The 24,983-nt window shown below is 45.3% G+C and overlaps 1 protein-coding gene across 8 annotated transcripts in view; it reads left to right on the plus strand.

The window, feature by feature from the left end:
* The window catches only part of LOC116878422 (protein HIRA), an 86,491-nt gene that overhangs the window by 10,063 nt on the left and 51,445 nt on the right, over nucleotides 1–24,983 (plus strand). For 4 of the 8 annotated variants that reach the window (XM_032875902.1, XM_032875904.1, XM_032875908.1 and 1 more), the window contains exons 2-8: nucleotides 7,629–7,691; nucleotides 9,773–9,883; nucleotides 11,122–11,212; nucleotides 12,542–12,636; nucleotides 19,398–19,493; nucleotides 20,710–20,870; nucleotides 22,638–22,805. In XM_032875902.1, coding sequence (XP_032731793.1) covers nucleotides 7,629–7,691; nucleotides 9,773–9,883; nucleotides 11,122–11,212; nucleotides 12,542–12,636; nucleotides 19,398–19,493; nucleotides 20,710–20,870; nucleotides 22,638–22,805 — 785 coding nt within the window. The other 4 variants (XM_032875905.1, XM_032875903.1, XM_032875906.1 and 1 more) reach the window with 4 other exon arrangements.

Raw genomic sequence — 24,983 nt, forward strand, 5'->3', positions numbered from 1 at the left:
AATCAGTAGTGTTATGAGTGTATCAGCATACTGAGAACTCACTATTGTGGAACCAATCTCCAGAACTTAGTCATTTTGTGAAACTAAACTATATACACCTTAAGCAACAACTCTTCATTCTCCCTACCCCCAGCTCCTGGCAACCACCACTCTACTTTCTGTCTTTATGAATTTGACTGCTCTACAGACCTCATTTAAGTGGTATCATGTATTATTTGTGACTAGCTTATGTTAATTACAACATTTTCAGGGTTCATCCATGTTGTAGAATGCATCAGAATCTCTTTCCTTTTCAAGGCTGAATGATATTCTGTTGTATATATTATATATATACCACAGTTTGCTTATCCATGCATCCGTCAGTGGACACTTACATTGCTTCTACTCTTGGCTGTTGTGACTAATGCTGCTATAACACAGGTGTACAATATCTCTTCAAGACACTGCTTTCAGTTCTTTTGGATATATACCTGGAAGTGGAATTGCTGGACCACGGGTAATTCTGTTTTTCATTTTTTAAGGAATGCCCATACTGTTTTTGATAGCAGCTGTGACATTTTACCCTCCCACCAGTGGTGCACAAGATTCCATTTTCTCCACATCCTCACCAGCACTTGTTACTCTCTCTCTCTCTTTCTCTAATGGTAGCCAACCTAACAGATGTAAGGTGATAATCTCATTCTGGTTTTGATTTGCATTTTTGTGGTAGCTAATGATGTTGAGCATCTTTTTACATGCTTGTTGGCCATTTGTATATCTTCTTTGGAGAAATGTTTGTTCAGGTCCTTTGCCCGTTTTTGAATGGGTTTTTTCTTGTTTTCTGTCATTGAGTTTTAGGAGTTCTCTGTGTTTCTGAATATTAAAATCTCATCATATATATGATTTGCAAATATTTTCTTCTTTTTTATGGGTTGCCTTTTTATTCTGTTAGTAGTGCCCTTTGGTGGACAAAAGGTTTTAATTTTTAAGAAGTACACTTTGTCTATTTTTACCTCTTAATGCCTGTGTCTTTGGTATCATGTCTAAGAAACCATTGCCAAATCCATTGTCATTAAACTTTCTCCCATGTTCTCTTGAATTTTATAATGTTAGGTTTTACATTTGCATCCTTGATCCATTTTCAGTTAAATTCTTATATGGCATAATGCTCTAGCTTCATTCTTTTGCATGCGGGTGTTCATTTTTTCCAGCACCATTTGTTGACGAAACTTTTCCCATGGGCTGGTCTTGGCGCCCTTGTCAGAAATCACTTGACCACATGTGCAAGGGTTTATTTCTGTGCTCTCTATTCTGCTATGCTGGTCTATATGTCTGTCTTATGCCAGTACGCACTGTTTTGATTACTGTAGTTTTGTAGTTAGTTTTGAGATCAGGAAGTGTAAGACTTCAGCTTTGTTATTTTCCAAGATTCTTTTAGCTATTCAGGGTCCCATGAGATTCCATAAGAATTTATAGGATGGGTTTTCTATTTCTGCAAAAAATGTCATTGCTGGTGTTTGTTTTGTTTTGTTTCAAGTGAACTCTACTCCCAACACAGTGCTGGAACTCAGAACCCTGAGATCAAGATTTGTGCGCTTGGTACCGATTGAGCCAGCCAAGCACCCCATCACTGTAGTTTTGATAGGGATTGCATTAAATCTGTAGAGCTTTGGATATTGTTGACATCTTAGCAGTATTAAGTTTTCCAGTTTATGAAGATAAGAGTTTTTCCTTTTATTTGTGTCTTTAATTTCTTTCAGCGCTGTTTTCTAGTCTTCAGTGTACAAGTCTTTAGCCTTCTTGGTTACGTTTATTATTTCTAAGTATTTTTTTATTCTATTTTAAATGGAATTGTTTTCTTAGTTTCTTTTTTAGATTTTTCACTTGATGTACAGAAATGCAACTAATGTTTGCTGATTTTGTGTCATTCAATTTTACTAAATTTATCCTGTGGACTCTTCAAGGTTTTTTGCATAGAAGATCATGTCCTTTGCACCCACCTTATATTTTAATATTCTTTTGTAATTTTTTTCACTTTATAAATGTTTCAAACATTTTCCCATGTTTCATTTTTTGTTACAAATTCACCAACATTTGTTAAAACCAAGTATTAATGGGCTGTATAGGATAAGCGTTTCCAGGAACAATGTACAGTGGGCAAAGGGCTCAGGTTCCCCTAAGCTTCCATTCCAGCAGTATGTACTCACAGATGTTCCAGTTGGATCTGCCCAGTGAGCTTTCAGAGCATAAAGACTCAAAGACAGGAGGAGCACAAACCAAAGATCTGAAGGCCACTGAGAGTGCCAGCCATTCTTGTTTGGGCCCTCCCTGCTTCTCTTTGGCCAGTGCTCTCGGTTCAGACTAAGTTCCACATTTGGGCCTCCTCCAGGAGTCTTTTCCCCAGATACCAGGGAGGAGGATGCTGTCTGACCACGCCCTGTCAAAATTCAGCTTCTGTACCTTACTTTTTATTCCTGCCAGAGGGAGAGCATTCACACTGCAGTTGTCAGATCAGCAACCCCCAGGCAGGGAACATGGCCAACTATCACAATTCTGGGGAGAGAGTGACAGGAGGGTGCTCTATGTGGTCTGAGGAGGGGTGCAAGAAGGTGTCCAAGAGGGGTCACCTGAAAGCAGGTCCCCAAGGAGAATGGGCTTTGGTAGGCGTGCAGGGAAAACATGCCACTTCATTCAGAGGATGTGAAATTGCCTGGTGGCTCTAGGGCCTAGGGAGTGGATTAATTTCTCTTTTGTCTCTGTTTTTAAAAAAAACAAAAATGAAGATTTTATTTATTTATTTATTTGACAGAGAAACAACAGAAGCAGAGGAAGGGTCAGAGGGAGAAGGAGAAGCAGGCTCCACACTGAGCAGGAATCCTGATGCAGGCCTCGATCCCAGGACCCTGAGATCGTGACTGGAGCCACCCAGGCACCCCTTGTCTTTGTTTTTGTACAAAGAAAGGTGGAATGCAGGAAACAGGAATTCATCTTTAACATTGTGCCACAGGAAAAGTTCTCTAATCAGGCCATAGATCCTTTTCCTCTACTCTGCCTCAAAGAGCCCTTTAGAAAAAGGAGGTCTGTTCCTACTGTGGGTATATGAACTGATATATTCCTTAGACTGAAGAGTCTAGTGCTGGAAAGAAGTAGGGAACCAGTACCATGCTGGTGGCTTTGAGTAGCGATATTTCATCAACTCTGTGGCGCATCTCTACAGAAGGAAACATTACCCCAGTCACACCTTTCTCCAAAGCACATTATGATCTCAGAAATGTTCACATGTGAAATGTGTGCGTCTTCGAAGCAATGTGGCACAGCATCTTAATCTCTCTGAGAATGTACTTGTAAGGGTGACTGAATTCCACACCATTCAGATTGGAAAACTGGTATTTGGAGGCATTCAGTAACTTACTCAAGGCTGCATAGTTGTTGAGTGGCATGGCTAAGAATTCTACCCAGGCATGTTCATTGTTCACACCCAGGACTGTTCCCAGCCCTTGTTTCTGCCTTCCTCTGGAGCCTTGAGGCCCCCTCTGGTCTTAACAAAAGCCCATGCTCCACGCAGCTATGTGGAGCTGAAATGTGAATCTGACCTTAGCATTCCCTTGCTTCAGAGGTAGCTGTAGAGGAAGGTCTGTGTTCCTCAACGGTGTCTTGCTAGGCCCTACCCATCCTCCAAGCCTCCTCTCCCCACATTCTGCAGCAGCTTGTCAGAATTATTCTGTATTCTATGTCATGTCCCCAATGCCTGAAATTCCCTTCCCTACTCTTCTGGCTAACTCCTCTTCAGACTTTGGGACTCACTTCAGTTGTGATTTCTGTAGAAAGCCCAGGGTGAGTTAGGTAGCTTTTCACCTGTGCAGACACCCATCCCTGGGAGCTTCCTGAGGGCAGGGCTGAACCTTTATTGGCTTTACCTTTCCTCTGCTTAGTCCCATAGCAGGCTCATAGACAACCACAAAGGTGGATGGATGAGAAAACATCCCATGGATGCTATGAGTGGGTGTGGTGGGGAAGACTTGGGCTGTGATGGGTACCTGTGCAGCGAAGCCCCTCTGCTTACCTAGGCTCTGCTCTGTGTGCTCTTGGGGAGTCAGGTTTGTTTCTGACTTGCATGTAAGTCATTTTGATGTACTTCTTGGGGGGCATATAATACAGTGTCTCACAGACTTAACGGAACTGAAAAGCCCTCCTGTGGCCAGGTGCATGCTCCACACTGATGGATGGCCTTCTCAAGACTCAAGTTGAGTCAGCTAGAACTTTTCTGGTGAAAATGACAAATATGTAGCTCCAGTTGCCCTAGGCAGGAAACCAAATGAATTAGCATAACAAACTACCCCTAACCTTGCTGGCTTAAAAACAATAGCAATTTTATTATTTGTTTGTGATTGTGAAACCTGGCCAGGCTCAGCAGGGACAGCTCATCTTAGTTTTGCACTGAATCTGCTGGGATGGCTGGAGCAGTTTGGGGCCAGAACAGTTCGCCCTGGGTCCTGTTTCAGGGCTCTCATTCTCACTGTTGTCTGGATTCTTTGACCCTTTGACCCTGGATTCTTTGGCCAGCTTGGGGGGTCTCAACACAGTGGCCTCAGGGTACTTGGACTTCTTACATGGCAACCACCTGATCACTGGAGCCAGACAAATGCCACAGGGCTCTGGCTTCCTCCAGAGGGCAAAAGTTGAACTGCTGGACCTTCTTTAGGCTTAATCTCAGAACTGGAGCAGCATCACTTCAGTCACATTCTCTTAGTTAAAACAGATCACAGAGCCAATCCAAATTCAAGGAAAGGGAAGCATGCAAGGGCAGGAGTCCTGAGAGATGTGTTTCACCAGAGCCTAACCAGGTAGCAGTCTCCCCAGGCCTTGGGACTGAGGTGTCCAGGGTGATCAAAGCTCAGTATAGCAAGTCCAAGGCCTCGTCCAGGTCATCAAGACCAGTTGCACATCTGTGCATAGCTCTCACTCTCCCTCTGACTCCCTACTTCACCTTTCACCTGTGGGCTTTGAATCTCTTCCCTCCAGGCAGTGACATCAAAGGCCTCCCAGCATGTCCAGGCATGTCCCTTCCCAGCTTCATCTGAAGGGGCAGCACATTATATACTTAAAGCTGAGCATCCAGTGTGCCGCCTCAAGCTGCATCACCTTGGGCAACTTCCCTAAGTTTTGTGCCTCGGTTTCCCCCTCTGTCAAATGAGGATGTCAGAACGATCCATTGCACCGGGTGGTGTGAGATTTAGAGAATACCCTGGACTGTGCTGCCTGCGTGGCTTGAGGGGCCACATCAGATGCTTAGTAGAGTATGTCATGGACTGGGAAGGAGAGCTCCACAGGGCTTACCCCACTGTTGCTCTGCCTCTCCCATAAGGAGTAGATGGCTGGCATCTACGAGGACTGGCCCAACTCATTCTCAGCACTAGAAGCCATGGTCTGCACAGCTCATAGCCCTAATTGTCCTTTCTTTTTTCTTGAGGCTTCCCTGTCAGGCACTTGTCGTGCCCCAGATGGTCAAGAAACCCACTTTCTTGCTACTGCTTCCGTCCTAGGTCCTCAGCCTCTGGGAAAGTATGGCACATTCTCAGCAGCAGTGTGTCAGGCTCTCTGGCTTAACACACGAGACAACCACCTGACCCAGCAAGGGCGTGGTGTGCCAGTGTAGGTCTGAGTGCATAGGCACAGGAACACCAGTGTTAACACTTCCAGTCTTTTTTACCTGTATTCTCAGTCCCTACCTTCTTTTTACCTACTGTACATAGTTTTCTGGATTCTTCTTTTGAAGGCAAAGATGGGGCTAATTAGGGTCTGCCCATCTGGACTGTGGAAGAATAGCAATAGCTCTCTCTCCTCGGGTCCTTGTAAGTGCGCTCCACTGCTGTTCTGGCTCCTTCCAAGCTATATAGAGTGCCAAGCTGTTTTGGGGCTTGTCTTGGGAATCCTTGGAGTAAACGCTCAGGGCAGACCAGGGCTGAATTTCCCGTATGTTTGTGCTCCAGGAAGGCACTCAGTAGCAGCTTGGCTAAACTTGACCCGTCACTGTAAAGCTCTGGCTCTTAGGTGTGGACCTGGAGGTGACTGAGGGTCTGGGGAACCTGGCTAGAGCTGCCAGCATGGCAGGGTCCTGCTGTAGCAGCCTTTGTTGTTTTGAATTTCAGTAAGTAGTAGAGATGAAATAGTATGTGATTCGATTTCCAACTTTGCTTGAGTTTCTGCTTGTTCTCTGAGACAAAATAGGGCCCTTGCATTTGGGACACCTGCTTGCTAGTGTCCTTACACAGCTGTTTCACCCTACTGTGTAATGACAGGAAGGAGAGCACATTTCTCCTTGTCTGTGGAAGCTCAGGCTCGATTTGCCTGTTAGGGGTATGGCTCTCTGGAAGAAGATAAAGTGAGCTGTCTATTCCTTGGGGCCCACGCTGGCCATTGCCTTTTTGGGTACCAATATTTGATTTTCCGTATTTGGACAGTAACCCTGGCAAGACTTTCAGCTGTTAGGCGCCACCGCCTGCCCCTGCCCCACCCTGCCCTGTCTCCACTTGCCATCATGTGATTCTAGAGCTGGTAGCCCTCCTTCTGGTGTCCATGCCAACTCCTCTTAGGTAACGGAGACAGCATCTTCAACCAAGAGACTCCTTGGCAACAGCACCTTGTCTGTATTAGTGATTGCTGACGTTCAGTCTATTGTCATGCATCTGATTTGTCACTGAATAAATGTTACTGAGCCACCACTCATCAGGCCTTTGCTAGAAGCTGAGGATATGGTGATAAACTTGACAACAATTGACATGCCACTCTTAGCATGGAAGCAGACTGGTTAGCCCGACAAATGCCACAGGGACCAGGCCCCAGCAACACTTCAGTTTGCTGGGTTTCAAGCTGTCATGACGCCTTACCAGTCTGGTCCACCAAGCTAGCCACACCGCTTCATGGGCCCTTGGTGTGGGTCTGCACCCTGTGGGGACTCCAGGAGCTTGTAGCTACAGTTCTTCCCCCTGGAGGGACTGAGCATCCAGTTGAACAGAGCACATCCTATGAAGGAAGTTCAGCCATAGGAGAGGCCAAGAAAGCTGACTCTCCACAGACTTCGAAGCAACACAAGTATATAGGGGGGCTTTTGGAAGCAGAAGGATGAGGGAAGTGATAACTGTGGTCAGCTACTGGTCCTACCCAGCTGTCAGCAAGGCAGAAAGGCCAGGGTTCTTGTGTCCAGGCTGCTAGCCAAGTGCAGGTCCATGGGATGGAGAGGTAGCTGAAGATGTAGCTCTGTAACTCAGAGCTGCTGTCATAAACAGCTCATAGCTTTAACAAATGTGTGTCCCCAGAATGTGGCCAGCTACTGTCTATTGGACCTCTGTGCAAACGCTCAAGCAATCTTTGGACTCCGTTCTAATGACAGAAAGCTTTGTTCCCCTTTGAGACTCAGCTATTTAATGTCACTTGGAGAGTCTTCCAGCAGTTTCTACTTTAACGAAAACTGTTAGATCATTCCACTCTTAGAAGGAATTTATCCGCAGCCTATTATTTTTTCCCAGGAGCAGCAATTAGACATATTACTCAAATAACCACTGTTTCAAAAATTTTGACTTTGTTGCTATTCTCCAGTGAATACAAGCCAAGATAGATGTTGTGTGTGTTTTTTTTCCCTTTATTTCCAGGAAAGCCAATTTTTTCAGTTGATATTCACCCTGACGGGACCAAGTTCGCAACTGGAGGACAAGGTACGTTCACAGAGTAACAGAAGGAGCATGCACGGTCCTGACACCTTGCTCTGCTTCTCCTGGTTGCCCACTGAGCTGAAGATAGAATACTTTCTTTTTTCAGTATGGATATGACTCCATTTAAAATGTACAATTATAATCTGTTATCTCAAAACCCTTTTTTTTTTTTTTTTTTTTTTTTCTCTAGTGTGCTTGCTCCATATAAATATTTCAGTAGTGGGTGTATCTTTCTAATTCCTATTCATTGGGTTAATATTCAAATCATTTTACATCCCCAAATCCCAGCTTATTGAAGGTGGCAAGTGGCAGGTGGTCCCATGGATAGATCCCCAGCCCTTGAGGCCAAGGTTGGGTCCTCATCTTCGTTCTGGCAGTACTTTCTCATCTGAAAAAGGGGAAGAAGTGGTTAAACTAAAACTACAGAGTTAGTCATGTAGTTATGAGGCCTTTCCTGGGCTCAGAGGAATTCAGCTAAGTTAGAGAAGAAGTATGCTGTGGGCAAGTAAAAACGCCTGCGCCATTTGAAAATACGGCCCATAATAGTATTAGCATGCTTCATCGGTGTTACAGTGTCACAGAAACAGTGCTGCTTGGAAAGATAGTCATTTTCACGCCAGGACACCAAGATGTGTATATGGTGGAACAAGGAGGCATTCCCACAGATCTCAGCCCCCGACAGCTTCACTATAGAGCAGCGTCTTCCTCTGGCCAAGGCCTTCCTGGACAGCACCTGAAGAGTGCCCCTGTGAGTTCCAGGCCCTTGGGCCAGGTGCTACAGGGTGGGTTGCCTATGAGCTTCCTGCTGCAAGGGTATGCAGGGGACCCTTGATCTCCTTCCAGCACATTACGGACTGCACCTGGAAGGTACCCACTGACATCATCTATGACTACTGCACTAAGCTGGGGGACAGGGTTTTTTTCCTCATCCATAAAAAGAGACATACCTTCCCACCCTTCTCAGTATGTAGTATGGTCAAGAAGAGCTGTTTAGGAAATATTTTTATATACTGGCCAATAGGCAGTTTCAGGTATGCCTTATGATAATTCTGACATGTCCATTTGTAGGCATTTATTGGTGTTTCTTCCTCTGTAATAGTTAAATGAGGGGCCAGACTTTCATCAGTTATCAGTAAGTGAGAAGCTTAGAAAGAAAAATCATTGCAAAAGAAAAGAAAAGATCATTGCCAAAATGCATAGATAATTTTTTTAATTTTTTTTTAAAGATTTCTATTTTATTTATTTGACAAACAGAGATCACAAGTAGGCAGAAAGGCAGGCAGAGAGAGAGGAAAGGAAGCAGGCTCCCTGCCGAGCAGAGCGCCTGATGTGGGGCTCGATCCCAGGACCCTGGGATCATGACCTGAGCCAAAGGCAGAGGCTTTAACCCATTGAACCACCCAGGCACCCCCATAGATAAATTTTTTAGCTGGGTTTTATATCACCTTATGATCCAGGATCCCTAAATGCCCTCTTTTGGTTGCTCTCCCATCTATAGGTGACAGCAAAGGGCAGATAAGAAGATAATGAGCCTTTTTTCCTGTATACAGGGCACATTTCATTGAGACGTGGGTCTCAAAGCATCCAGTCAGCTCTGGGGGCTGCCCTTGACTCCAGGCAGCACCTGAAAAGGGATCAAAGTACTGGCAGGAATGTGCTGTTGCCCTTGGTTGCTAGGGTTCCCATGCACAAACCTGAAAGGGTCCTGGGACATCAGTTTTTCCAGTCTTCAACTTACAGATGAGGAGTCTGGTTTGTGGGCAGGGATGAGGACCTTCTAGGGGCTCCTGAGGGATCTGTTGTAGAGGACAGACTAGAGCTCAGTCCTCTCCTGATTTCTAGTCCAGAGTTCTTTTCAAAGTCAGGTTGGCTTCCCCCTACTACTAAATCCATATGCTTTTTGACCCCCTTCAGCACTTAATCTTTCTTCATTTCTTTTCTGTAACTTAAATTAATGATGCAAATTTAGTCTCCTCCAGTCTAGTCCATTATGATTTATGAAAGCTAAGTGAAGACTGTGTCTCAGAGTTAATATCAAATTTCTACTTCTTGCACATTGAATTTTTTCTGATCCTTCATTCCAGGACAGGATTCTGGGAAGGTTGTGATCTGGAATATGTCTCCAGTCCTCCAGGAGGATGACGAGAAGGATGAAAATATTCCCAAGATGCTTTGCCAGATGGACAATCACTTAGGTATTACAGAGTGGCCCTTTGCAGGCTTTGCGTGTTGGCAGAGTGCCCAAGGTTAGCACATGTGTTTGTAATTAGAAAGATAAGGCCCCGTGCGGCGGTAACTCCCCTCGGCCTGCTGTCTGAAGGCACAGATGTTGGCTGCACACCTGGGTGAGTTATTCAGCAGAAGACTCGGCCCGCCCACAGAACCATCTTTGGACAGTCTGCAGGTACCTCTGGTGATTTCCTGCTCATGAGTCGTTACTGCCTGATTCCATGGGGCTTTGGGGCCAGTGACCTGGAAGCAGTAGGGTTCTGGGGAAGGGTGTATTAAAGACAACTCACCAAAATGTCTCAGATTGCCACAGTGTCACTCTGAGGCCCTCTGCCAGGATCCTTTTGATGGTCGGACAGTGTTGTGGTTTCCTTTCCTATATTTAGTGCCTTAGTTTCCTGCTTCTGAGCATCAGGGTGACTGTATCTGGCTCTGGTTTCCAACCTAGCTGCCTTCCCTGAGATGCTCCATTAACAGCTATGTCCCCTTCCTTAGCTCTGTGTGTTCTTGCTCTCCCAACGTGCCTCAGTGCCCTCTGACTTGGAGCACAAGTCACTCGCAGGCCATGTGTGGGCTACAACTTGGATAGTGTCCCTTGTATTGCAGGGTTCCCAAAGGCCGAGCTGTGAGTGCTCCCAGACGCTCTCACCCATCGGGGCCTAGGAGGCATTTCTGCTGGTCTTAATTTATAAGTGCAGAACCAGTCAACCTGTAGTTCTGACAAGTTTGGAAAATCCAAATTTAAAAAGGCCACAGATAGGATGAAGTCAGAGTTTTATGCTCTAACAAGCTGCTCCCCTGAAAGTTTTGTGAAGGGCATCTCAGCCTTTTTAGTACATGCCCTCATTTCAGGACTTCTCCCTGCTCAGGAACACATCTCATCATGAGATAGCCCTTTTGAAATAGAGATTTAGTTACAAGTTTTCATGGAAATCCACCTCCTGTTGATTGTTTCATCCAGCACTAACACTTCTCAGGTTATGTAGACTTCCCCTCGCCAAACTCTGTCCTGATCATTTGTTATTACAGTACAGGTAGGATAGTATTTAATCTGGATTGTTCTTCTGGGACTCACCCACAGTGGATGCCTTGAATAGTTGAGAGAGAATAGGTTTTATAAACCCTTTGCATCTTGCTAGACTCTGCATAAAGCAAATGGGCATGACTATTGGATTTTCATCACCCTATTTTTTTTTCTTCCCAGCATGTGTGAACTGTGTGCGGTGGTCAAACAGTGGGATGTATTTAGCTTCTGGGGGAGATGACAAACTGATTATGGTGTGGAAGCGGGCTACGTAAGCATCATTTTCCTTTCTTCACATTTTATTTTTAGAAGCTTCTTTGCTGGTCTTAATCACAGTCACCTTTCCCCATTCTGGCACTGAAGTCCCTAGAACTCCAAACTTCCTGAGTAGCAGGAAGCACACATAGGCCTGGAGCCACTGGGGCCTGACTAGGGCTTTGAGAAGCCACCCACCTGCCTGGAGACCTACTCAGTCGCCCCCTCCCAGGGCTGCAGCATGTCCATCTGAAAAGAATATTAATCCTTTCCATTGCTGACCTTGGTAACTTTGTTTTGCTCTTCAAATGAAATTTTCCAACATACAGAATAGGTTAAAGTCAAAGTGCTCTGATGGAATGTGGGGTTGGTATCTGGAGCCTGCCCTCTTTGCCACTCACCTCATTCTCTGTCAGCCCTACCCTGGGACTCTAAGGAGTCCCCTTTGAAAGTGCCTGCTCTGTACCCATAATGAACTAACCATCACGTAGAAAACTTTTTCTTTAAACCTAGGCAGAGTGTCTCGGGGTGGGTCCTGGGAGTCTGTTCCATAACCAGCTCCCCAGGTGATTCTGGGAGCTAGTCAGACTAGGGAACCAGACCCTACCCCGCTGCTTAGCCAGAGTGGCCCTTTGGCCGTGGCCATGAGAGCAAAGGCGTGCTATCTCCTTTGGCCCACTCAGTGAGCTCCTTCTGTGAGTTGGTAAAGAGTTGTGGGAGCAGAGTGTGTTAACAGAGGCTCTATCAGTGGTGTCAGCACCACCTCCATGGGGACCTACCCGACTGCTTGCATGGCAAGCAGTTAGTACCCGGGCTTTGACTGCTTTGCAAGAGAGCTTTAAAAAGACTGTTGGCTTTGCTGCTTTAGTCAATATAAATAACGAATTTAGTAGATAATTTGGGAATCTGAAAAAGTATGTGAAAATCACCATCCAAAAAAGCCATGATTAATATTTTGGTATTTTTCATGTGTGTCTTTCTGATCCATTTTCCATGCATAGATGATACCGATATTACATGTATTTTTTTTTCTTTACATAGTGATATCTTCATATTGTATAGGATGTCCTGTGGCCTGCTTTTTTCATTTAATTATATTTGGTGAACATTTCCCCATACAGTGGATAGTCTCTTACCACAAGATTTGTGATGGCTATTTAGTATTTCATTAAGTGCATGGAACATAACTTACCTAATCAGTCCCTTTTGTTCAACAATTTGATGCTTTCTAGCCATTGTCTGGTTTGCTTTGTTCTGTCTGCCATGATAAGCCATGCTGCAGTGACATCTCTGTGCCGTGCCTCGAGTATGCTTGGAGTGCCTTTCTGACTCCTCTTTCACACAGGTACATCGGCCCCAGCACCGTGTTCGGCTCCAGTGGTAAGCTTGCCAATGTGGAGCAGTGGCGATGTGTCTCTATCCTCCGGAGTCACTCAGGCGGTGAGTGGGGCTGCCTTTTGGGATGGGCAGCCCTGGCAGCTGTCTGCAGTCAGCAGCAGCACCTCCATGGCCTGGTGGACTGTTTTGGTCCTTATAGCAACCTTGCGTCTGGGCCATCCCTCTCCATCACCATCGGTCACACCCTGCCTGTCCCTCAAGATCTGTGCAGTCACTGTCCCCACTGCCTGCCTCCAGCTGCATTCAGTGCCCCCACTCCTGCCCTCATTGGGTATATGTTTATATCTTCAATGTAGAACTCCCCACGTTCTGCCGTTTGTCCTGGTGAACTGAATCACTACCTTCATCAGTGGATCACTAAGTCTGTAAGCACACTTTATTTATTCCACAGAAACCAGCACACATGAAAAGGGGCCCGATGAAAAGTTTTTTACCTGACCTTGAGTATATTTGAAAAGTGTTTAATGGACTTGAAATGGAAAGGGACACATTTTACAAATTTGAACTGAAGAAGAGGAATGTCATTAAGAGTAGTTAAAAGCCATGTGTTGTACATTCAGATGCCAGGGTGCTAGAGTTACTATACCTTGGAAAGCCTGTCGTCTAGCCCAAGAATGGCCTGAAGCATTTCCCAGACAGAGCAGAAGCCAGAAAGGCCTGATGCACATGGTGGGTCAGCAGCATTTCACCACAGCTGGATCTTTACATACAAGGCAGGGAATAGTACAGAGTGGAGCTGGCTAAGTGTCAGGGGCCAGGTCATAGAAGGTTTGTGTTCCCTGTTAATGAAGGTGGCCTTTATTGTGGAAGAGATAGGGAGCCTTTAAAAGATTTGAGGTGTAAGAGGGAGATCATTCTGATAGGTATGTAGAAAAGGAGATTGTTTCAGTGGTTCAGATGAAAACTGTAAGGGCCTGAACCAGGCCTGGGATAATTGGGATGGAGAGGGAGACTGACTTGAGAAATTCTTAGGACAAAGCAGGGGAGGGATGAAGGAGATTCCTAGCTGGTGCCTGCATAGCCGGTGGTGTCCTCTCTCAGACCATATCGATAGTGGGCTTATGAGGATGGATACCAATTCAGTGTGGGATGTACTGAGTCTGGGGAGTGGGGGCAGGGAAGAATGTCACAAGATTTGGAATTGAGCCTGGAGCTCTGGGAGAAGATGGGGCAAGAGTGAGTGGTTTGGAAGGCATCAGCCGTAATCCACTGACAGTTTATGCTCTGCAAATACTCTACACACACTTTAAAGGTAAACAGACCCACCTCTTAGTGACCATAGATTAATTCCACATTTTTGAAAGCTGGCAGAGTAGTATTGTATACTTGTTGATAACCATAAAAATTTGTAACTTAACCTTGCTTACTCACAGTTACTCAAAGCAGAGTCTAATTGGACTCCTCTGGAACTTGGAGAAAGTGTCCATGCAGGTGTTCAAGTGTGGGGTGGGGCCTCAGTGAGGCCTTTGTTGGGTTCCCTACCCTGAGACTTGGGGCTGAACCATAACTTCAACTTTTCTCCATACCCACCATCCCACGGTTCTCCTTTACAGGAAGTAGGGTTGCCCACTTTCAGCAGGGACACCCATTTCTTGTTCAGTGGTCCTGATAGCAGTTATGGGCAGAACTCTTAAAGAAGAAAAATCAGTGAAAACGCAAAAATAAATAAATAAATAGAAAGCACTTGGTCTTTGAAAGCAGAGTGTGAAAAACATATACTTTGGCATATTTAATTGGGGAGTGAGGGTTGGAAGAAAAAAACCTAGAAGAAATTAGAGGTAATGGGGCTAGAAAAACGTTTAACCTAGAGGAAAATGTTACCACAGAGTACAACATAATATTTATTAAACTAAAAAAAAAATGCTAAGAGAAGTAAAATTTTCTAGAAGATACAAATTTTCAGAATTGATACCGTAAGGTTCGGAAAACTTAAAGTAGTAACCAATGAAAAAATTGGAGTCCTCATAAATGCTTCCTGATCCTAATTTATTTTTTGATTTGTTGATGCAGGGTTTTTTTCAAGTTTTTAAGAAAAATTATTCCAGGTTGTAGAAATATTTATTCTTTTTTTTTTTTAAGAATTTTTTAGGTACTTTATTCTTCTTAAGATTTTATTTATTTATTTGTTGGGGGGAGAGAGAGACAGAGAGCGAGAAAGCACAAGCAGGAGGAGTGGGAAGCAGAGGGAAATACAGGCTCCCTGATGCAGGAAGCCTGATGTGGCACTTGATCCCAGGACCCTGAGATCATGACCTGAGTTGAAGGCAGACCCCTAACAACCGAGTCACTCAGGCGCCCCTAGAAATATTTATTCTTCAAAGGAAGCTGTCACCCTGGGTTCCAAAAACCTAAAAAAAAAATAGTAAAACAAAAGCTTAGACGAATGTGAAAAAAGAAAAACCAGAAACATAATGCTTGTGAATTTGATAACTTTTGAAAACACTAATTCATTTTGACGAAGTATATTTATAATGGAAGAATTTTGTGTATTACTATAACAACATACTAGGAGGTTAAATGAGAAAAGACTCTTGGAGCGCCTGGTTGGCTCAGTTGGTAGAGCATATGACTCAGTCTCAGGGTCCTGAGTTCAAGCCCCAAGTTGAACATGGAGCCTACTTTAAGAAACAAAAACAAAAACAGTCATCTAAGGAGGTTTTCTGAAAGGGATATTAGATAATTTAGCATCAATTTGTAATAAAAATATTTTTTAAATAGCCATAGGAAGCTATTTCCTTAATATGAAATGTCTTTTTCAAACCAATGGCAAATATTGTAGCACGCAGCTATTAGAACTTAAAAAGCGTTGAAAAGCACCTAGAGCTAATAATGAGTCATTGAGTTGGTCTCATATAAGAAAACTTTAAATTATTTACCTTTCGCTAGTAATAGCCATTAGAATATCTAATGATACAAAGAGAACTCTTATACAGCAGGAAGAAAAATTGTAAATATTCAGGAATACTTTTACCAAGAAATGTGTGAGATCTGTAAGTCTTAAAACACAAACCTTTTTTGAGAGAGCTAAAATGGCCACTTCATAAGTGGAAAGATCGAAAAAAATACACTATTTTTTTCCCCAAATTCATTTAACAAATATTTATTGAGCACCTGCCATGTTCTGGGTGCTGTTCTACCCTCGGGAAGTTTACATTCTTATAGGAGAGACAGACAACTAGTCACATCAGCAACTAGAAGATAAGTGCCGAGAAGCAAAATGAGATGGGTTTTCCAGGAGGCCTCACTGAGAAGGTGACATCCAACAGGAGACCAGGTGGAGGTGAGGGGACCACTGAGTACACATCCAAAGAGCCTTCCAGGCTAAAGGAATAGCTAGGACACGGCCACTGTGAGGGGCTCTTCTCTGAGTGAGATGGGAAGACTAAGTAGGATTTTGAGTAGAGGAGTGAGGAGGCCTGTGGCAGCTGCATGGACTACAGGCAGCACTGGAGAGATCACTGAGGAGGCTGTTGGCGTAATCTCAGTGGACCTGGGTCATAGCAGTGGAGGTCAAGAGGAGCGATGGTCAGATGGAGAGTTCCTGGTGGATGGGATATGGGGTGTGAGATAAGCAAAGGAAATCAGGACAGTGTACCAGACTGTGGTCTGGAGGGTGTCAAGAATGCAGTTGCCATTACCTGATGGCAGGTGTATAGGTGGGACAGACATATTTGCTGAGGGAAATGTTTAAGAATTGGCTTTGGGGCATGTTCAGTTTGCATTGCCTAGCAGGGGTGTAATTAGCCCTGCTGCATAGGCATTTTGATATGTGAGAGTTGAGTATAGGGGACAAGTGTATGTGGGACTAGAGGCCAAGGGTGGAGGCTGGGGTGATGGGGTGATTTGGAGGTGATAAGGAACCAGTCAGTGAAAAGTGGCTGAGATGGAGAGGAGACCAATTAAGATAGAGCGTTTGAAGGAGAAGCAATCCAGCAGTGCATCCAATGTTGTCTTGAGGTCAGGTGAGGACTGAGGATACTGACCATTGGACTTGATGACATAGAGGCCACCCATGGCCTTGGCTAGTGCTGTTCAGGCTGGTGCAATTCAGTGGAAGCCTCATTAGAGGGTCCTCAAGATTAAGACCCAGGGGAGGACAGAGCTAGACTGAACCAGGCTGGGTTTTGGGCACCTGTGAAAACACAGAAGAGTGGAGGGTATGGTAGACTCTAAGCCAAATAGGGAGACAACAGAAGGCTCATAGCACCTGGAAGCTCTGTTGGAGCTGAGAGGGAGCCAGAAGCACCAGTTGATGGTAGGAGTAAGGGAGGGTTGGCATTCAAACCAGGGAGGAATTACACTGTGTTGTTTGGGAGACTCTCTGGGCATGACTGGGAATGAATGCCTGAGGTAGCAGAAGCCAAGGTTACTGGAGGAGGAGGCAGAGTTTAAGGATCCAGGAGCCTTGGGTATTAAACAGATCATCCTCCTAGAATCACCAAGAATGATGATGAGAGTATCTGGAATGACAGTGACCAGAAAACACTTCAAATGCAGGAGAGTCTCAGATGTATGTAGATGTGCAAAGAGAAAAGAGCGGGAATGGTATGGTCTGAAGACAGAAGCTCCAAAACTGGGGTTAAGGGAGAAAATTAGTGGAAAATTTGTCCATAAGTGGCTTTATTATGTAACTCAGCAGCGACTCCAAAGGGCACTTGGAAGAGTAAGGAAGGTTACAGAAGAAATCATTCAAAGCTGCAATGATTAAAATGTCATGAGTTTGGGGGCAAAACTAACAACATTGAAGTAGACTACATGTACCTAGGACCTTGGTGTATTATTGTGAAGGAGGCACCAATTATCAGTTATGGGAAGAAAGAATTGTTCCCCACTTGTGATAGAATAACCATTATATGGTTTGTAGATGAGGAAAGAGTAAAGTAGAGCCTCCCTAAATACAGCATGTACTGAAATAAATTCCATATGTTAAAGAGAGAAACGTTCTAAATAATTAAAGCAGAAGAAAACAGAACTGAATATTCATCAGACCGCTACCAGAGGGAATGTTTTTTAAGGTTAACAGGCAATAAAAGACATCACAAAGGAGAATCACAGATTTTACTATATCAATCTCTTACAGTATAGGAAGATAAACTGTTAGAATTTGCAGCTAATGCCTGTATTATCAGTAGTACATGGAAATTGCTAGGAAAATCACATCTCCCTTCCGGAATTCCCTCCCAGCTGACCACTTCTCGGCTCTAGGACTTAGATACCATGGTGAAATTCTACTGTTTACATGTCTGCCCCTCTTGGCCTCTAAGCTCTTAGAGGAGGTTTTTATTCTTCATTTTTTTAGGCATTGCATTGGTGTTTGTTAGACCCGCTGCACAAAAGGCCTCCCAACAGACAGAAGATGGGAGCAAAATAGCCCAAGAAGACAACTCTAGACAGATAGAAAAAATCTTCACTTTTATTAGTAAAGTTAAAATATAAAAAATGTACTTAATAAGTTAGAAGGGAAAATCGTAATCCTCAAGATAATAAGAGAATTTTGAAATGGACATTTCTGCTTATAAAAGTGTAAAGTCATAGAGGTTTCTGAAAAGCTGTCTACAGGGTTAAGAGAGTCCAGACTTAGGAAAGTCTTCAGGCATTCTGCCCAGAGTCCACTTTGGGCTGCCAGGCACAAGAAATAAACCAGAGTGTGGAGAATGGCGTACACCCATGTGCTCATTAGCATAAAACCTGGGACTCAGTTGATAGTCAATAGTTGAATCAGGTCTGTTTATGGACATGGAATGTAGAACTAAACAAGAGGAGCCCTTAGGATCACATAGGCTGTGGGGGTACTAAATGCAGCACACTAGCGCATATGCAGTGTGAAATACAAATTGCAGTACCTTGTGAAAAAATTCATCAAGCTGTCCCTGAAGACTGTAAAAAATAGAAAAAAAATAGAAGTTTTGAGTATTTTGCTTACACCTTTTTAAAAATCCTATGAGGAGAGGACTAGATAGCTATTAACTTGCTGCTGTGTTTCTGTTTCTTCACCTCACCAGCCATTCTTCTGTACACCTAGCACTGCACCAGGCACAGAGGTTAGAAAAATCACACCTGCACGGCGAGATGGGCCCGGTCATCGTCACCGTCACAGCTGACCTTTATCGATGCCTTGGTGTGTGCCTGGCACCGTGCTACAGCAATTTCCCACATTTAATCCTCATAATAACCCTCTGAGCATAGGGTTGTGTTTTTTTTTTTTTAATCTGCATTTTATAGATAAGAAAACAGTCACAAAAAATTAACATGAGTGATTGTATTTAGGGGTTCTCTAGGGAAGGGATATTCTGGTGGGGTCTTGGAGATGAGATCCAGTTTGTGAGGAGAAGGGCCTGAAGATGGCCTCCCACTTATTGGGCAGCTATTGTACTCTGGCTCTGTGCTAGCCATTATGCCAGGTGTGGTGCCTGTAGAGCTCAAAGGGCTCTCAGAAAGGCCCAGTTGGGATCAGAGAAGCAAGCTTAGCGAGCCTGAGGCCACAGTCCCAGCAGGTGTCAGAGCCAGAGTTCTTATACGTGGCCCCAAGTTGTCAGCCATGTCCTCAGTCACCTCCTTTGTGAGGGGTGAGGGAGGTCACTCAGATGCCTCAAATGTCATGACCAGTTCATAAACCTTAGTGGGGAAGTTTTACAGACTGGTTTTTAAGAAGGAGTTTAGTTATGATGATTGCAAGTCAAGTTTCCTCAAACATGAGAGGCTAGGGGCTGCCGGCCAACCTGGCAGACAGGTGTTGCCGAGTGCCCCCCTCGCTGAGTCTGCACACCAGATAAGAGGCTCACCGCCAGCCCTCTGTCTTCCAGATGTGATGGATGTAGCATGGTCTCCCCATGACGCGTGGCTGGCCTCATGCAGCGTGGATAACACTGTCGTCATCTGGAATGCTGTGAAGTTCCCAGGTCTGGACCTCTGACTGGGTGGCAGCATAAATGGGCTGATCATCTGGAGCAGGGTGGGCTCTGTCTCCTAAGGCTGGCAGTGACAAGTATGTCGCAGTGAATGGGGATTTGTGCGTCTCATCAGCAACTCAGTTCTTTTTCTCTTCAGTGACATTTGTTTAAGGTTTTAAAACAAGTTTATGTTAAAGAAAAATAGTAATTGAGGGCTAGCGTGGATGTGCCACAGATCACGAGGGTGATAGGGTGGTGTTGCATGTGCTTGGCACCTGGCATTCCCCACTACACACATGCTCTTGAGGGCATGCCTCCCCACCCTCCCCACCCCACTGGGCTCTGGCCTCCACTCAGTTGCCATCTCCTCTCTGAAGCTATTAAACAGAGATAGGCTAACAAATCCAGTTTTGCAAAAGATTGGTATTTCTTATTAATGTGTGTAAAGTCAAAACAGACGGCATAACCTAGCATATCACTGTAGTTGATAACTAGTAAGATACTTTGATTCCTCTTTGGGATCTAGAATATGTTTTGTTCGTGGGCTAAAAAACATCCTCCGTGAACTAGGCCCAAGTCATTTTCTCTATAAGCCACCAAGATGTGGGCGGGGTGGGGGAGGGGCATTTTCATTGTGGTCACAGAGGGCCAGATTGAGAGTTGGGGTGGCATTTAGATTACAGGTCTCTAGGACATGCTATCTCATACACCTTTGTCCTTTGTGATGACTTACAAAGAACTTTCACCACAGTGCTCCAACCCCTGAGCTTTTAGGCCTGCTTTTAGCTGCCAGGAAGGTTCAAATCACAAATATCGATGTTACAGCACAGGTTTGCATGGCCCCCAGAGGGAGAAACCACTGGCAGAGCTGCCAACCACAGACAAGTCAAAGGGGCAGAATTTGACTCTGGCCAAACCTGGATCCCTGCTTGCCTGCCCTTTAGGGGGCTTATGCAGGCTCAGTCAGTATTAGCTGTGGCTAAAGGGAAATCACAATGCCTGCTCCTGGGTGTAGTCCTTCTTTCAAGTTGCTTTTGGCCTGATAGGGATCAGATTAGGGGGCTCTTTGCTTGTGCCCAGGGATGGGAGCTGGCCGAGATGGACTCCTGAGATCCCTTCTCTTGGCTAGCCATTCCATAGCCCATGGATTACAGCTCATGTTTCTATATAGACTCATCATTTTCCCTTAGCTAATGCTTTCCCAATCTCCTCTTTTCCTCCACAGAAATTCTAGCTACTTTGAGAGGACATTCTGGCTTGGTAAAGGGGTTGACTTGGGACCCTGTTGGTAAATACATTGCCTCTCAAGCTGATGACCGCAGCCTAAAGGTGTGGAGAACGCTGGACTGGCAGTTGGAGACCAGCATCACCAAGCCTTTTGATGAGGTAAGAACACAGCTCAGGGAGTTTGGTCCAGCAGCCTCCCCGGCCTCCACGCACAGACGAGAAGCTGGCTGGGGTCCATACATTGTGGTTGAACCAACAAGGTTCTCTGGGGTGGGCACTGTGGCCCAAAGAGTCAGATGATGAAAAACTTTCACTTCTCAGACAGTATGAAATGTCCAACTTTGAAGTGAGAAAAAGCTGAAGAGAACTTTAGTGATGCCTCCATAGCATTGTGCCACACAGGTAGAGGAGGCCTTCTCTTTTATTTTTTTCCTGACTGTGCTGTGGCTTTACTCACTGACTTGTACTCTGCAGGCCAGCCCACTTCTCTCTTGGGTAGTGAAGCAGTGCCTCATGCAGAATGTCTGGATGTCAGACTGCAGTGACTTGGGTAGTATTTTACTACCTTTTATTTGAGTTCTTGTTTCATGTGGAATCAGAGTTCAGGGTCTCCCTTATTTGTTAGATATTTCTTAAGTGCCTGCTGTAAGAAGGGTAGTACTGGATAAAGGAAATGAAAGTGGACTGAGATGGAGTCTCTGCCTTGAAGCTTAGAACCTGGTGGGAAAGATAGACTTTCACATCCATTGTGAGTATGGTGATGGAGTTGTCCAGAATGCACAGAAACAGCCGAGGAGTACCGATTACATCAGAGGAAGGGCTATGAGCAAAGTTTTGCAGGAGGTCTAGACATTTGCCCATAAGTCAAGGCTGGCTGCAGAAGGAAGGTGGAAATCATGTATGCAGTTTTCCCCAAACCAACAGCACCACATGAGCACTGGTATTCACCCTGCTTAGTCCTGCCCTCCTTAGGAGTACGTGCCCTCCATGTACAGAGGACATGGGCCCTAATGCCTTCTGGAGCTCCTCCTCAGGGCTCCGGCAACCAGGCAGCAGGATCCCACTAGCAGGGTTCCTGGGGCAGCTATGGAGATAGGAATGTTTGGAATCCCAGTTGGGAGCTGGTGGGACTCCTTAGCCTCGGGTGGGCCTGAGTGGGCTTGAAGCAGCTGTGTCACTGCACTCAAGGCCATGCATCATCCTACCCTTCTCTAGGATTGTGAGGCCAAGATCTTAATTCCTAAGTCATTCAGGCTGCCCTGGACTGACCTTGAGCTTTAGAGGGCTGTTTTTCTGGCCCATATCATCTCACTTTGCAGGAATAATAATGTGGAGGGATGCCTTGCTTCAGGCCTAGTCCAGATCAGGGGAACAATATCTTTCTGCCATGGATTTAATGGTTTATATGGGCTTTATGAAGTTTTTCTCATTTGCTAGTTAGTAGCACCACCAGTCTTCAGCTGAGGCAGGCTGGAGAAAGTATGTAGCGGCTCATGGTCACTGAATGCATCACAGAGACGGGTTCCTGAAGGTCCACAGAGTTCTTTCTCCACTGAAGTGAATGCTCTGCAGATCTCATGTGGTAAGGTTAACATGCTAGGCAGAAGAAAGAGGTCAGTGGCCAGACAGATTTGGCCCAAACAGAACTGACAAAAGAGGTGGCTGTTGATCGTCTAGATGCCACTGTGTTGTGCTCAGCTCCCATAGGGGAGTATAGGGTGCTGCAGCTCCCAGTCTCACCTAACAGCCTTTTTTGTCAGACACCTGGAGGGACTGGAGCGTTAGAGCTGTTAGCATAGCCAAAAGCTGGTGTCCATGCTCTGCCATCATACATTTATAAATCAGAATTTGACTCTATTCTTGAGGACAGAGTTTTGGTCACACAGTTGGTCTTGAGCTCCTTCCAAGGGCACATGTTTCTTTCAGTGTGGAGGGACAACCCATGTGTTGCGGCTCAGCTGGTCACCTGATGGGCACTACCTGGTGTCTGCCCACGCCATGAACAACTCTGGCCCCACTGCCCAGATCATTGAACGAGAGGGCTGGAAGACCAACATGGACTTTGTTGGGCACCGGAAAGCTGTGACTGTTGTGGTGAGTGTACTTAGCCTCCACCTGGGTGCTGTCTTACCCCGAGGCTGGGTCACATGTGGGGCTCAGGTGGTGGGCTCTGAGAGTCAGCACATGCTACATTCTTGTTTCATTTTAATTACTTATGTTTCATAATTTTTAAACACATTTTACAAAGCAGAATACATACTCACATATTTTAACGAGTTTCACCAAAATCAGTCTTTGGGAAATTATAGCTCCACACTAGCCTTTTTCCATATTTGGGTCAGGTCCTGTGTACTCAAGCATGGTGGTTCTGACAAGTGCTCCAGTAGCATATGCCTGCTAAGCACATGTGCCTGCCTATACCCCAGCCGTGGCCAGGCGTGGCTGTGAGGCCATGCTGTGGATCACCTGAGTCTGGAGCTGCCCTGCCCAATCTTGGTATGGAGGGTGAAGGGTATCGGAAGATACGGGCTACTTTTAGTGAGGGTTTTCTCAGCACTGGGCAACCAAAACAAAGTAAATAGGTTGGTGGACTAGGGTTGACAAAAGTGAAGGATAGGGGCGCCTGGGTGGCTCAGTGGTTAAAGCCTCTGCCTTAGGCTCAGGTCATGATCCCAGGGTCCTGGGATCGAGCCCCACATTGGGCTCTCTGCTCAGCAGGGAGCCTGCTTCTCCCCCTCCCGTCTCTCTGCCTGCCTGTCTGCCTACTTGTGATCTCTGTCTGTCAAATAAATAAAAATTAAAAGTATTTTAAAAAAAAAAAAGTGAAGGATCAGGGAAACCTGTGGCTCAGTCCTTAAGTGTCTGCCTTTGCCTCAGGTCATGACCCCAGGGTCCTCCTCAGCAGGAAGCCTGCTTCTCCCTCTCCCACTCCCCCTGCTTGTGTTCCCTCTCTTGCTGTGTCTCACTGTCAAATAAATAAATAAAATCTTTAAAAAAAAAAAAAAAGAAAGAAAGAAAAGAAAAGGTGAAGAATCAGCCAGGACCCTGATCTCAGTTTTTCGTGTTACTTAAAATGGGCTAATCTTTCCAATTGCTTAAATTAATAATAAATATTATAGTGGTGCCTGGGTGGCTCGGTCAGTTAAGGATCTGACTTGTGATTTCAGTTCAAGTCATGATCTCATGGGTCGTGGGATCAAGCCCCTCATTAGGCTCTGAGATCAGTGGGAAGTCTGCTGGAGATTCTCTCCCTCTCCCCTGCGCCTTCCCGCCACACACTGGCTCACTCTCTTTTTTCTCTCTCAATCTTTAAAATAATAATAATAAGTATTATATGTTGTGACTTAGAATATATATGTTTTATACAAATAAAATGTTGCTTCTTTGATTTTTTTTTATTGGAACCCATGTAGGACTTTGTTTGAGCCCAGGTCCTTGTTATGAAAATGATTGAAAATCACTGCTTCAGCATAGCGCAATGCTTCCTCATGACTGTCAGGTGGTCCTCATAGGCACTGTAAGAGTGACTCTGTGAGATCATGGTACTGATGCCTCTCAGGCAAGTCAGGGTGAGACTCAAGACCATCGTACACACCTCCAGGTTCTATGTTGTCTGGTCTTTATGCCTGCCCTCTGGAATTAGAACCCCTATGGGCCAGGCCAGCTGATACCAGGCTCCAGGGAGCCACCCTTCTCCTCAGTTGTCCTGGATTGGGGACTCCAGTTCTGAGTCTAGAGTTCCTATCCCTTTCAATCCAGGAATGTGGCAGGAGCTCTTGGTGTGCTTGCCAAAAGCAGCACCCAGGTTACACTGAGGATATCCCCCGGTACAGACTTTAGCATGACTTAGCTGGCCAAGTAAGATTATTCAGGGCTAATCAGTATCTGCTAGATAGTTTTGACTCTGAGCATCACTTACAGTGAAGGGGAAAGGATTAATGGGGTAGGTATCTGACAGTCCCACCATCCTCTGTCAAGACTTTGTACCTAAAGCCAGGTCCTGGAACTGGCCTTTCTCAGGCCAGGAGGAAATCAGAGAGCCGATTTCAGTAGCTCCCATGCCATCAACCTGGCTACAGGCCCAGAAATGGAGAGTTGGTGGAGCCAGCTTCAAATCCTTGTCCCACCACTTACTTATTGGGTAACTTGGCCCACATTTCCTGGCCTCCCTGAAACTCCATTTCAACCTCAGCAAAATGCCTCCTGGGTAGTGATGAAGATGAAGTAAAGCATGCTGAGTGCCTGGGGCTGGGAGAATGTCATTGTGGGTTT

Source organism: Lontra canadensis, unplaced genomic scaffold, assembly GCF_010015895.1.
Source record: "Lontra canadensis isolate GAN:19392208 unplaced genomic scaffold, GSC_riverotter_1.0 scaffold57, whole genome shotgun sequence".
Taxonomy (NCBI): domain Eukaryota; kingdom Metazoa; phylum Chordata; class Mammalia; order Carnivora; family Mustelidae; genus Lontra; species Lontra canadensis.